The 15602-nt window shown below is 41.2% G+C and overlaps 1 protein-coding gene across 2 annotated transcripts in view; it reads right to left on the bottom strand.

The window, feature by feature from the left end:
- The window catches only part of Fshr (follicle stimulating hormone receptor), a 192623-nt gene that overhangs the window by 30162 nt on the left and 146859 nt on the right, over positions 1-15602 (bottom strand). For both annotated transcript variants that reach the window (XM_051157033.1, XM_051157112.1), the window contains exon 4: positions 13455-13529. In XM_051157033.1, coding sequence (XP_051012990.1) covers positions 13455-13529 — 75 coding nt within the window. The remainder of the gene's footprint in view (positions 1-13454; positions 13530-15602) is intronic.

Below are 15602 nucleotides of genomic sequence, written 5' to 3'. Positions count from 1 at the left end.
CACAGAACTGTTGTGTTAGACAGAAGAATGTATAAGATGACTTAGTACAAGGAATAAGATCCTAGGCTCAAGGATACTGACCATAGCTAGGTGGATTTCCAATGAATGGATTGACCATGTAAATTTATAGTTTCTCTCTGTAAAATGACTATGCATAAAAAATTGTAAGAGATAGCCAGAAAGTCAGTCTCATTTCCTGCCATCACATTTTATACATTAAAAACTGGGACTAACTCCCATATTCAATTCAAACATGTCTAATCTCCACGGAAACAAGGCTCTGTAGTAAACTCAGGGAGTTTAGTTAGTCCAAGGGCAGCACTTCTAAGAGTTTAGCCCTATGTGGCTACGTGTTGTCTGACCCAGTGCTCCAGGTGAGCAGTGAGCTTCTGCTTTGGGTCAGGGCATGTACCATAGTCTCAATGGAACTGACTGGTACCAGAGAATCTTGGTAGAAAGAAGTCCCACCTTAGCCTCAGGAGTTAGATGAGTTCCTTCCTTTATCCAGAGGAATGAACTTGCTGTGTGACAGAGCTTTGTCTGTTCTTCCTGCACTGAAATTTTTGTGGTCAGGTGCCAGTCTTCTGTTCTAGCTGCCACACTAAGACTCTGTCTTATTTTCTGGAGTCTGGATTACATTTTCCTAACTCTCTAGGGGTGATAACATGCTAATTTCTTGACCTCCATGACACCCAGAGTGGAGCTGGCCACTCCAGAGTTTCCAAAAGCCCTCATTTGCTCTCTGATAGCTGCTTCCTTCTGGTATGCCTCCCTTAATTACCCTTCTACCTGCCTGATTCTGTTTAGTCTCTGAATCTTGTTTTTTAAAAATTGGTATACTATCAGTTACTTAGTTAGTTAGTTTTTGCCAATTTGACGTAAACTATAGTCATCTGGGAAGGATGCTCAACTGAGAAACTGTCTCCCTCGGATTGGTCTGTGGGCATATCTGTAAGGCATTTTCTTGAGTAATGATTGATGTGGGCAGGCCCAGTCAACAGTGGGTGATGCACTCCTGGGCAGGTGGTTCTGGGATGTAGAAGCAAGCAATCTGAGCATGAGGTGAGAGAGCAAGCTAGTAAGCAGCACTTCTCCATGAACTCTGCTTCAAGTTCCCTTATAGGTCTTGTTCAGTTCCTGCCCTGAATTCCCTCAAGAGTGGACTGTGGTGTGGGAGTGTAAGTCAAATAAACCCTTTCCTCCCTGAGTTGATTTTGGTCAGTGTTTTGTCATACCAACAGAAAGTAACTAACACATCATACTAAAGGAAATTACAGCATTGATAAAATTGTAGTTGAGGTATATGACTTACTCATTTCAAGAGCCAAGTGACTTAACTGTGACCTTTTTTTTGTGGTGACAAGTGGCTACTGAAAATAATATTATAAAAAAGATAATTTCAAGTTAGATATTTTTTTATTTCTTTAAGGTCAGAGAATGTATTAACAATGTTGAATGCAACAGCATTAAAAAAATCTATGTTACATAGGGAGCTACAGGAAAAAATGTGTGAGTATATAAAATGCCTAGTTTACGATCCAAAATGCCTTATGTCACCATATGTAAGAAAATGGGGGGGGTGGGGTGGGAAGAATGGGAGGATACAAGGGATGGGATAAACATTGAGATGTAACAAGAATAAATTAATAAAAAAAAAAGAAAAAAAAGTCTCAAAGTGCATATTATAAATATAAAAAAATGTACCTTTTCTAGCCAATTAAAAATTTTTCCATGTGATTTTTGGATGTTTTCACTAAAAAAAAAAAGCAATATCTCCCAGGTAGTTTGAAAGAATACCTGATTGACATTGGGGAATAAAATTTACTAGCTGAATTTTGCAAAAAATATTTATATAAAAGAGGTATAAGATAGGATACTAAGTGTGATAACCTGGGAGCTGTAATTACAGAGTGCTTCTATTGGACCTACTTATTTTAATGGTTTATGTTTGTTTTTGGCAGCCAGGAGAATACAGTAACAATATGATGAATGGATTGCCTTTCTTAGTGTTAAAGTAAGCATTAGAAAAATGACGACTCATATCCCATGACACCACTTTCTCTACAGTATTATGGGTAGTGAGTCAAAAACAAACAAACCAAACAAAACAAAACACTTTGTAACATGTATAACACTATATTAAGGGAAGATAGAAATGTAAAATTCATTAGTTATTTATCTTTATTTCAGCCTTCATTAGTTTTGCATATATTTATAAGGCACCTAATACTATAGTTGTATGCATATCTGCTTTATAAAGAAATCCACTTATTTTGGGTCATATTTGTAATGGGGGATTAGGGTGAGGAATCAAGACTCCCCCTCTAGCAAGCAAGGTATTTGCTTGGAAAGAGCAACCTTTGATTCTGAAGAGTAGCCAAGTGGAAATGACAAGAGATCTGTGATGTGATGCTCTGGAAAGGAGGTATAGATTCATAATAATAATGGTCAATGTTTATTGAACATTTCCTATGAACCAGGTACCACACCAAGCACTTACCATTGATTCTTTTATTTATTCCTGTGTACCACCTTAGGAGACAGACCGAGAGATGTACAGGAACTTTCTCAAAGCCACACAAGGAAAGGCTGAACTGCAGTTGAACCAGGCCTTTCTGAATCCAAATTAATCTTGCATGTCTATGATTGCCACCATGACCGAGTCGTGCTATGAGAGCTGCCCCTCCTGAAGAGAAGACTGTACTGCTGAGTTTGGGGTTTACCCCCGTAGCATAGCATTCAGATTGCAGAAGTGTTTCTTGGTGGGAGGGGATAGAAATGTGATCTCTAAGATGGCTTCCATTGTAGAAACACTGGGGGACAGAACTGCCTTGTTTCAAAATGAGAAGTTACAACGATGATAAAAAGGGAGAAATGCTGGGTTAATGCACGGCCAAGCTATTCTTTCTGCAGGGATCTCAGAGCCCTTATCACTCACTAGACATGTCTACAACAAGGAAAACACCTGCTAGCTTTCTTTCTCTAAACCATAGGCTCCTTCTTGTTCTTGAGTTTGGTGTGCTCTACTCAACCTTGGAGACCCTGGCACAAAGGAAGGCATCGATACTAACTTCTTTAATTATAGATTAGTTGTTAGTTGCTAAAAATGCCATTACTATGGGTTGGAGCTGTTAAGTCTCTCTTACTAGAAGCATTCATTAGTCAGTTCATCTGTTCCTTGACCTTGATGTAAAACAGAACTCTGTGTACAAAAACAAAGGACAGCATTACGGAGAGGACAGACTCCCAAGTGAAGTTTGGGCTGATTACTTCCAGCATTTGAAGACATTTTGGGGTGCCTCCTCTAGACTGTGACAAGGACAGATAAGCAGCCTCTGCAAAATCATCTACAGCTGTGGAGACTGTGAGCCTCAGAAGGAAGGAGTCCCACTCCCATCTCAGCTGTCCACCTTCCACACAGTTGATTCTGGTAGAAGTCAATAAACCATGGAGAACCAAACCAATTCCCATGGGAAGAAATCCCTGACAAATAGGCCTAGTTGTAATAATAAAAAGGAAACTGGTGACGGGCTTCCTGCAGCTCTTGCTGTTGATGTCACTTGCACTTTTATGTAGAGCATGCTACAGGGTACCACCATGGATGGGTAGGACAGATTTTGGTGTAACCAGGGCATCGCTGACACAAAGGATGCTGTAGTATAGGTTTCTGAAAACATCCCCTCTACACACTGACCATGAAAACTGAGTGAAGAATGGAATTTGGGAGAAGCCTTTTGAAAAGCATTTCTGAAGGCAGTTTTGAATTTCTCCCTCTTGACAGGCCACCCTAGCAGAGGTAGGATGGCTTGCTGCTCCACTTAGGTTGAAAGAGGGAATTTAAGAAGGCCACATGGCAAATTTTATACACTATACAGACTTGTGTTGTGTAAGAAGTTGCCTGTGGTGGAAATAGACCAAGATGCCACTGCTGGTGAGGTAAGTGACTTCCCAGAAGCTGGTTATGCAAGCCACAGTCCCAAAAGTTCCCTTGAAAAAGAAAACACAAAGAAGCTACCATATCTTGTTACTTCTGGAGCACATATAACATAAGCTATTTAATAATTCCTATTTTGATGGCTCATGGGGGCAAGACTCAGAAATGCACAGGTGAAGTTCTAAACTTGAACCAGGAAGAATAATTGTTAGGATGTGCCTGTTATCCCAGCCCATGTCATGCTCCAGCACAAATGTCTCACACTCCTTAAAATCGCTGACCCTGACACGCAAAGCTATAAAGAAGGTAAGCTGCATTTTAAAGATAAGAAAATGGGCTGAGGGACAGCAAGGTGACTTGTCTAATATAAAGTGGAAAACATGATATCTGAAGCCAGGCTTTCGGCTTGCACCCTCTCAACTGGATTCTTCCTTGTACGCTTTGTTGTCTATGTAGAAGTTCTCAAAATCTAAACATCATCCTGATTAGCCACACCACTAATGCTGCTGCCAAACATCAACCTTGGAGACCTTGGATGCTGAAGTAAGGGTAACTAATCAAACTACCAACTTGTGGCAAGCAGTTACATTTACGTCTCATTTGGGAGCCGCAAAAAAGTTAATATTTTAAACAGTTTGCACACCCTTTCCCACAACTCGTTTCCAAGATAAATTATTTAGAAAGCTATTTCTTAGGTACACTTCAACTTTGCTCAGGTGGATGATCACAAACTTCAAATGGCAAACACATGGTTGTGGTGTCAACGTGCTCTGAACACTGGGCAGATTTACACTGGCTTCTGCTGTATCGACAGCACACATCTCCAATTGTGGGATGCACTGGCTGGGACTCATACATTGATGGCTTCAGTTCCTCATCCTCCCCATCATCTAAATCTCTGAGTATCAAAACTCTTATTACTGTTTTTGGAGAGGCAAGGGCAAGACAAACTGTGTGAACAAAACGACCACTTCAGTATCTGCCACGTGATACATGCTCAATAAGTATTTCCCTGGGCCTCGTGCCCTCAAATAATTTTGCAGTTCAAATTTTGACCTTGTTCAATTTAATCACTGTCTCACAACCCCATGCTTCCATCTGTGACATAGATCTGTCACTAAGTAGTTCACAGTGCTGTTGTAAGCAAATGAGTGCGAAATGAAAGTGCTTTTTAAAGCCCAACTCCTATAACCCACACTGGTGACCAATGCCTTTTGACTTTAAAAGGCTGCCAGTCATTTTTCACCTTCTCTTCATTACAGTGACCTCTTTCAGGAATTGAGACAGCTATAATTCTTTCCAGTTTTTCTATTTTTCTTTTTAAAAAGTGTGTGTGTGCGTGAGTGCACAGTGTACCTGTATATGTGTTTGTGTGTCCATGCAGATGAACATATGTGTACTCGTGCACACACACAGGTGCAGAATCCTGGGGATGATGTGGCAATCTTCTTCAGTTGCTTCCCATCTTATTCTTCTGAGGTGGGATCTCTCTCTTAACAACACTGCCTGCTTGCTCTGAGGATGCCCTGTGTCCACTTTCCAAAGTGGAAATTCTCCCTGAGTCACCATACCTTCCTGGCAGTCATGTGGTCAACCTTAGCTGGCAATGTGACACCATCTACAGTCACCTGGAAAGTGAGGTTTGATGAGGGATTATCGATATTGATTTGGCCTCTGTACATGCCTCTGGGTGGTTACTTTAATTTAGATAATTGACGTGGGAAGACCCAGCCCAGCTTGGGGGGCACCATTCCCTAGGCATGAAGTCCTGAACTACATAACAGTGGATACATCACGTGGAATACAAGCAAACAAGTGAACATTTATGCATTCTTCTCTTTTTGTTTTTGGTTGGATGTGGTGAGAAGCTGTTTGATGTTTTAGCACTGACTTCTCTGCAGTCATGGGCTGTAACCTGGAATTGAGCTGTGATAAACCTCTTTTCTCCTAGGTTACTTTTATTTGAGTGTTTTATCACAGCAACAGACAGTTGCACATTCTGTTCTAGAGATCCAAACTCTGGTCCTCTTCCTTGTGTGTGGCAAGCACTTTCTTCACCAAGCTATTTCCTCCTTCTCTCTGTTTCTCTTGAGACCCAGGGAGGTTTTTATCTTTATAGGTAAAACCATGGCTTGAAACTGTCTCTTCGACTCTGTCAGGGAAAGCATTTTGCTTACATCTGGTGAGTAATCTGTGTGGTCTGGTCCTTGCCAGGGAGATGGTGATGACTGAACTTTATGAGGAGCCTGCCAAGATGCCTCTCTCATAGACCCACCAGCCATCTGCTCTCTACCCACATCTCTATATCGAAACTGGGTGAGGGGAGAGTTCCCTGCCTCTTGAACTAGGCTTTATCTGTGGGTGGATCAGTGTGGGTGAGCTTGTGATTAAACCACAGCGGAACATTTATGCAATGTCTGCTGAAGATGAAAATATTCCTCCTTAGAGCGTTTGTCACTTTGGTGTTCGCACTCTGCAAAGCCCCAAGATATTTCCCTAAAAACAGCAGCTGCTCCTCTCTCACCACGCAAATAGTAAGATTTCATGCCAGACCCACAATCTCATTAATGGCCGACTGTGTACTGACCTTGGCCCCGCACAGACTCAGAGATGGCTGGGGCACAGTGCTTGCTCTAGCTAGGGTGTGGGTACAATCCAGTGTTTGTGTCACCTGCCAACTCATTGCTCACCAGTCACTAGCTGTCGGGTGAGTTCAAGGAAGCTTTCTACACACACTCATGCCTTCATAGAGGATATCAGCCTTTCCAGGCAAAGCCAAGGGCTTAAAGCATTTGACTAGGAGCTCACAGCACTCACACTAAGATCCTGCACTGTAGGCACCCATGGCCCGGGTAAACTTCCCTTCCTCTAGTCTAGCTAGGTGTGCCATGAGCCTGGCTACTCCAACGGGGAACAGACACAGGGCACCAGGTCAGCTAGCCAGTTGGTGAGCTCTTGGTTGAGAGATCCTGTTTCTAAAAAAATTTGAACATCATGGAAGACACTAGATATTGACTTCTGGCTTCTACACTTACATATGCATTCAGACATGTACATGCATGTGCACACATATATACATTCACACATGTATACTAACCACATATAATAAGTACAAACAAACACAGAAAGATGCTAACTACTTTGAAAAAAGAATATAAGACCTGAGCATAGTGCTAGGAATTGTTAGATCAGTTAATTTTCTCTCTAATGGAAAAGAATCGAGTTCCTGCAGAAGAAAGTTTTCTACATGGGAAAGAAAGGTTAACAGCATAAAAAATGTCGATAAGTTTACAATCACAAGGGACCCTTGCCTTTGTGAGCAGTCCTGCTCAGATGCAAATCTCACCTCGAATCACCATGCTATCCTGTGGTTGACAGTGCTAAGAAAAGTCAAATTTGGACAGTAAGACAGCTTACTGATAAAATAAGCAATTCTGTAGTCTTCCTTGTGTCCGACCATCTTAGTAGTCATGGCAACATCCTGAGATGCAATGCTGACAGCCCAGAAGGTAGCTAATAATTCTGTCTTAATCACTGTCTTGTGTAAGATGGCTAGATTCTTGATGAGTGTCATCCATAACATGGCTATGTGGCAAGTACATAAGTCAGGATAATGAAGTGAGTGGATGAGAATAATTTCAATTACCTGTGCCCCTGCATGGCACAAAGGTAAATAACAGGTCACTGTAATATTCATTAACTTTCAAGTGTTGTCACCATTACTCTACCTGTGGTATATGGCAACTGGCCCTTAGCAGGCCTCCTTTAAGTGTAGCTCACTATAGAGTTCTCTACAGTCCAGTCACCACCATCACACCACTCTGCTGCTTATCTTGAACAGGTTATTGCTTCCTACTCTATTAGAGCTAAACTTCCATGCCTCAGCTTCCTCTCCAACTTTACTCAGTCATATAAGCCCAAATCTAGTCACACTCCTTTAGTGTGTATGGTCTCTTTCCCTGGGATTCAGTTTCTCCCTATTTGTGATCTTTTCACATTGGATATGTTTTCTTGCTGTTTTTTTTTTTTTTTCACACAGGAAATTCTTCCATTCCTTTCTCCTCTGTCTTTCTAAATCCCATGATTGCCCCACTCCAATGGGTCATTCCGGGGCTTATTTGGCTTAGAACACTGGGTCAAATCCTCTCATTCATGACCAGTACTACAAACTCTACTGTTGCGTTCAGGAGTCTAGTCTTTTCCTTGAAGAAAGATTAGCTTATAGATATTTTCTACATTCCACACAGAACTGGTTTCCCCATGCTTTCTCACATACCCTTCCCCAAATATTACTGCTTTATATATATATGTGTATATATCATATATTCTATTAAATATATAATTGATATTATCACCTTATATAATTCAACATTATTTATCTCTACAATGAGAACGTGAGCTCCATGAAGGTGGAAGCTGCCACATTTGGTATGCATAAAAAAGTCTTGTATGTAGTATGGCCTCATTAATTTTTTTAATGGATTACTGGATGAGCTCTTATTGACTGGACAATTCATAGCCCAAGTGATTGAGGAGCAAATGTAGAGGAGCCATGCATATGGTATCCACAGTTTCTAAAACTTAATCTCTGAATGGATCTTTTCCTCGCCACCATAGAGAGGAAAGTATGGCTGAGGACCAAAAGTATCAGAATGATCCATTTTGTAGAAACAGTGCATGCTCATGTCAGAAAAGCCTTATAGCCATGGAAGGGATAAAACAGCCTGGACTGCTGAGGGGAGTCTGCTGGAATGGTTCTCAGCTGTAGCGAGCAAATGGCCTGGCAGCCGTCATAAGATATTTTAGAAGAGGTCTGATGGTTTACATCTGAGTGGAAGATAGTTGTCACTGGTGGCTTGAAGGTGGGGCATGCAGCAGTGTGACATGCTTACTAAACAAACTGAAGTTTATTGAGTAGCAAAGAACACCACCCAGCTGCCTGGGAATATATTGACAAGATGCAAAGGGAAAAGAATATTTTATAAACCTTATTTACAGATCAATAGATAATTGTGCATACATAAAAAGATCAGCTCCAGGAAGGCAAAGCAGAAAAAAAAAAAAAAAAAAAAAAAAAAGAAAGAAAAGAAAGAAAGAAAGAAAAGAAAAGAACTCTTGTCTGCAAATAAAATATTGCCTTAAAAAGTCCATTCAGATGAGTCTTCGGTGCATATTCTTCTGGTTAAAGAGCACTTCTTTATTTATGTGCTTTTTTCCTTAACTACTTCAGAGGCCTCTGTGAATCATGAAGGTGTTGATGAAGAGTGCTGATTTCTATTTGTCCTGAATTTTGCACTATCAAATGAACAGCATGAAATGGAATCATCACGGAGCTTCAGAACCACATTTCTAAGTGTGTGTACAGCAGTTAGGATGCTCGAGGCAAATGGCATCTCCTCCCCACCCCCTGGTAATTTCCTGCTTTCAGTTGCTCTGATGCTAAATATTTATCCTGGCTTACGAAAGTAAAACCCAAAGTGACAGCAATGTTAGAAACAAAACAACAGCAGCTCCACCCTATTCATCACTACTGCATCCCTTCATCTATTTGGTGCTTTTTCTTTGTCTTGAAACAAGTTTTCATCATCCCAAAGGATCTGGGAAATTCTCGTCTCTGTCTCTACCTGGCTGCATATCATATAGCTCTATGGAGGCCTGCTGCTGGGACAGGAATAAGCTTGGGAGGAGGTGTACTAGGGATAAACCCACGTCACTTCCCTGCTCAGAACTTCAAGTCCTAACTCCTTGTGACTGTATCTGGAGAGAGAATATTTAGCAAACAGTTCAGCTTTGGTGAGGTAACAAGACAGGGGTCCAAACCCTACAGGGTTCATCTCTGTAAGAAGCAATATCAGCGTCTTCCTCTTGCTCATCCTCATGTTTTTGAGAGCATGCCCACTCTCATTGCCATTGGAGGATAAGGAGAAAAAGGCCATCTGCAGGCCAGGAAGAGACTTGGTACAACGGTATAATCTTCCAGTGTCTTGATTTTGAACTTCCCAGCCTCCATAGTTGATAGAAAACTTCTCTTGTTTAAGAAACTCTATTTTGTGTATTTTGCTATAGTTGCCATGTCTAACTAATGCAGACTTGGAACTTAAGTAGTCATTGTTTTCCTGATAGAACCTTTTAGGTGAGAGGACCTGCTGTGCTTTTGTGTCATCTGTCTTAGTGGCCTGGAAAATATTTCAGAGGAGCAGCAGTCTGAACCATGAACAGGTGCATTGCTGGTTGAAGTGCTGGTGGAGGGCAGAGGTCTTTAAACCTCAGTGGGTATCTATCATGTACTGCATGTTGAGGTGGTGTGCACATCTGGGGAAAGCTTAGTTCTGCCAGAAGTCAAAAGGCTTAATCTATACAATTTCTATCCTCAAATTCCTTATGGGGGAGCCACAGGAATCCAGATGTGAGAATATTCTGTACAGTAGAGAATTACGTCATTACTATGCACAGGGTGTTTCCCCCAAATTTATGTTGAAACCCTAAATGTTATAAAAGCAGATGCAGACATGGGATTTTTCTCTTCTTTCTTTACACACTTGCTCCTAAGAGGTCATGTGAAGACATAATGTGAAGACTGCCATCTACATACCAGGAAGAGGACTCTATACAAGAACTGACCACAGATTAACTGATGTTAGCATTCTAGCCTCTAGAATTGAGAAGTATTGACTTGTGATTGTAGCAGTGTGAAATGATCAAGATAATAACATTTTGCTGTGTGGTTTATTTTATTTTATATTTTGAGTAGGAAATAAAGATCTTTTGACAATAATGCAATCTCTCAACTTCTTACCAACTATTTTCTTTGCTCAGAAAACAAGTTTATAAAATATACTGAGGCATAATCTCTCCAAACACAGTGGGGCTAGGACCAGCCTCTGTTATCACTGGTATTTCTAGGTGGGATCAGTATAGGACTCATTTGAGCAAATTTCCAGGTGCTGTGCCCATGAAGAGAGGCTTTCCCTGATAATCACCCAAGAGGACTTCTCACCTGAAAGTGAGAAATGGCTTGAAGAGGAGGCTGGACTTGATGAGAAGTGACACAGGATTCATCTTTCTCTGAGGTCAAAGGCCTAATTTGTCTTTTCTATTCTACCAAAGGCAACCTACACCCGTTTTTTTGTTTATAGTGTATTCTATATCCATCTACTCCAAGTTCCTCCTTTGTTGATGGTCCTCATTATGAGGATTGAATGGCCCTGGCCATGATGAGTGGGCCAATACCAGTCCAATTCTAGTTTGAATTTTTGTGATACCTAAGGTCTATCCAAGACCTATCGCATGCTAGGAAAGCACTCTACAGCTGAGCTATATTCCCTACTCCAGAGTCAAATTCTGCATGCTTAGTTTCAGAGTTTGGAAAGATCCCTCTCAGTCCTCAATTATCTGCTGTGTTGTGCTCTTTTTGGCCTGGCTCGTATGTTAAAAGCCTATGAATTGTGTGCATAAAATTATTTTCATGAGTCTATCCTCTGCAGCAGAGCTTGGGCAGGGGTAGTTTGCCAATGGCTCTATGCCAGAAACTATTTTCCACCTCATAGGATTCCTTTGTTCTGTTACAGCATGACCAATGACCCTCGTGCTCTACTCAGATATCTTCTAAAAGTTAGGAGGAAGGAAGAAAGAAGGATGGAAAGCAACCAACTATGTAACTACATATGGTGTGTAGCCATGTGGCTGGCCTACCTCTAACATGAACTCAGAAGTAACCCACCTTTTCTTCTCTAGACCCTTCCTGGGACTCCTGTCAGACCTAAGGCATAGAAGGTTAGACGGACCCTCATTGGCTGAATCGTACTCCTTAGAGCTAAGATCTATCATGATTCAGTGTCCTCTATTCTGTTTATTAACTCCATTTAGTATGGACCAAAATTTAGAGCTGGAGAATGATATTATTAGCAGCTAACAACTACTGAATATCTACAATGATAGGTGTGATGGGGCCAAGGTTTCTTCATCTTTTCCCTGCTGTAGCCATCTAAGGTCTGACTCAGAGCTGCCCCTGTCCCCTTATACTCCTTCCTATGGGGAAGTTAGAAAATTGCCCAACTCTGTCCCACAGAGTTGAGGGTCACACTGACCCAGATCACTGCTGATTTATGCTTCTGCTAAACTGCTTGTTTGCTCTCCTTGCCTTGCAATTGCCAACAAGAATATGGCATTTGCCTTTAAAAGTTCCTTGCAGAAAGAAGTCAGGGCTGTTCCATGAGAACTGTCTCTTCAGCCAGTCACTAGCTGACCCTATACAGACTCTCAGAGTTGGACTATGGTTTTGTCATTGGGGTCTTTGCCACATGACAGTAGACACAGTGGAAAACTTTATATACTTTGGATTGATTGCAAAGGTGTCCTCAAGCCTATTTTCCTTTCCTGTGTCCACACCCTCTAAATCCCGGCTATAGCTTCTACTGTCAAGAAGTGACACCTACTTCTTTGCCTCTTGAATCCAGGATGGTTCTATGAATTTCTGTGTCTAATAAAATGCACCAGAAGAGATGCTGTGTTATTCATGGTAAATACTGCAGAAGCTTGTACTCTTCAGATGTCTCTCTTGAAACTCAGGAAAAATAAGCCTACACTAACATGGGAGAGATGATCATTATTGGATGGAGAATTGAGCCGTTCCAACTGAGACCGTTGATAATGCCCCACCCCAGGTGATTTGCCAACTTGCTAGAGATACATGAGTGAGCTTAGCTGACAGGCAAACAAAAGCCTGGTCAGCAGATTGATTTGGCTGAACAACTGAGGCAGGTAAAAATATGAGAGATGGTTGTTGTTTTAAGCCTCTATGCAGCATGATTATGTTCACAACCTATAAGCATTATTATTTACATTCTGTTAATGAGGAAACAAGCTTATGAGAGTTTAGGTCCTTGCCTCTAACAAATAGCTAGTGAGTGGACTCAGAGGGTTTAACTCCAGAGTGTAGACTCTTGTCTGCACTTTGTAAGATCTCATCCTAATAGCCAAGTATCCGTCAAGCCCTTGGCTAATGTGAAAGTCATTAAGTGTAGGAAACTGTTTTTGCTGTTGGGAACAGGTCATAGGATGGAGTCCTGACAGCAGGAATCTCTCTGCTGATAAAATGCCATGGCAGTTATTGACCAAAATGTACAAAACAAAACATTGCAATCTATTTGAGAAAAAAAAACCTTATATGCAAAAAAGTGAGACAAAGTCTTTCAAGTCAAGGATGCAAAATGAAAGAAAGCTGAAAGGTCAATTGCATCTCATTAACCCTAAATTATGACAGACTTTTATGAAGGTCTTCATGTAATTGCAAAAGGCATCCTTTGCATGAAAGTGAAAATAAAATGCATCACATTAGTGGACTTCATCCATTAAATTAAACTAAACTCACAACCAACTGTCCCCCTACCTTTGCTTTGGTGACCCCTGCCCATCCTTGACGAAAAATTAGTTATTTCTCATAGTAGCAATTGGGGATTTTGCTAAAATAGGAACGCAGAACTTATTAACAGAAGGAGTGCCATAATGGATGTGCTCTTACAGATATCGCAGATTGGGAAGATTCTGGAAGGCCTCAGGGTTGATGTGCAGCAGATTGTTGGCCTTTTCAATCCTACTGTAAAAGAGGAAGGTATGCGTAAGTGACTTGAACAGCAAACGTGTGACATGGTAGTTTTCATGTTACGTAGAGTACACCAGTAAATAATTAATCAAGTCATCCATCCCTCTTTCCCTCCATTCATCCATCCACCACCCATCTACCTACCTATCCATCCATCCATCCATCCATCCATCCATCCATCCATCCATCTGTCTATCATTTCAGCAAATGCAACAGATTTTAACATAGAAATCTGTGCAAACTGAGCACCAACCCTGTCCATTGAACACACATCCCTTGGTACCTGTCCTCCAGTGAATTTCTAACCATGGGGAGAGCTGAAGAATTTTACTAGCAATGATGTTCCAGATGCAGGATAAACTAAGGAGGGGGAGAAGACACTAACATGGGAAGCTGAGCTAGTGAATGGTATGCAGACAAGAAAGGGACATTCAGACCAGCAAGGAAGGTTGAAAAGAAAATGCGAGTGGGAGAAAAGGGATTCAGTGAGGCACCACAAAGGAATGGAGAAGTGGAGATGAACTGGCAAAGGAAAAAAATCAGGGAGAAAAGCAACTAACTTCCGTCCCTGACTTAAAGTGCCAAGTTCCTGCAGATAGCATCTGGCAGAAGGCCAGGTTCCGCCCATTCTGTAGACTGAGGTGGCTTCTCACAGCAGAAGGGGAATGGTGACTTCTGTCCAGTTGTTTTGCCCTATATTATGTCCAGATCCATTGTCTGGAAGTGAGCCTATTCACATTTGGATTCCCACAGAGCACCTAACTTTTTCTCATCTTGCTGGATCAATGTATATTTGCAGAGATACTCTTGATAATTACTTCCTTCCTGTTTCATTAGCTTTTATGTTGCAGTAACCTGTAGGTAGCCAGAGCCAAGAACCAGGTGATTAATCATTTCAAATGCAGCCAGTGTTGCATGGGCATGAGTGCCTCTTCATGCAAGAACCGTTCCATTAGCCCCCTGCCCACTGGACAGCATCAAGGGGTGCTTTACACCATGACTTTGGTTTATTTTTCTGATATGCTTTGTAAGGCTTTTAGGCCCCATCAGGTCTCCTTTCATAACTAGAGCAAGAAGAAGTCAGGTGGAGAGAGAATAAAGAAATAAGACATTAATGAAAACAAGGAAGAATGAGGTAGGAGTAGACAGAAGAAAAAAGGAGTAGGCTAAAATGGGCAGGCAGCTGTCATTTGTAAATAACTCCTTAATAAACACACACACACACACACACACACACACACACACACACACACACACACACACACCTGTACAATACTTTTCTTGGAGATTCCAAATGTATCTTAGCATAAAACATCTTCTGAGTTTTTCTATGGTAAATATGATATTTCTTCTTATCTGCCCAGTGTTTCCTAATCTTACCTGACCACAAAATCTTTTTTTTCTTTATTGAGCATTAAAACAATTTCTGGGGATCTCAGTAACAAACAGATTACACTTTGAAACTCTTTTGAACTGACAGTCTTTAAAGTCTATGGCCTTGACATCCTATCAGTCTTTAAATTATCTTCTGGTAATTAGAGACTGGCTTGAAACAGAATTAGATCTATGTATTGCACACAGACACAAGTAGACTGTCAATAAGAGGGAGTTTATCTGCAATAGTAGAGCAACCAAGGGTCATTACAATGTAATTGCTTTATACTTGTTACTATACTAAATTTAATGGTTGCTTATTATGTTCTTTATTCATCATAGCAACTCTGTGAGTATGGATTACACTCTAGTTTTGCATATGAAAAAATAAGGCCTCAGGTGGTCAGGCATCTTGCTTGAGCCTTCATGCTATGTCTATGCACAGGCAGTTCCCGGAAAAGGCTTATCCAGCTTCCGTTACATAGAGTGGGATTTATTTTGGCCTTATGTGGTATCACATTGAATGAAATGACAGGATGGAGGAGTTTTCCCACAGTCATAAGACAAGGGGTCTAGAGCCTGTGACATAAAATAAGAACAAAACTAGCTGAGGGAGTCAGTAAACAGAATGAAGCTTAGCTCAAGACTGGAACCTGGCTATCTACGCAGAGACAAATGACGGCCCCATTCAAT

Source organism: Acomys russatus, chromosome 1, assembly GCF_903995435.1.
Source record: "Acomys russatus chromosome 1, mAcoRus1.1, whole genome shotgun sequence".
In the NCBI taxonomy this organism is placed as follows: Eukaryota; Metazoa; Chordata; class Mammalia; order Rodentia; family Muridae; genus Acomys; species Acomys russatus.
This window is presented reverse-complemented; position numbering and strand designations above follow the sequence as displayed.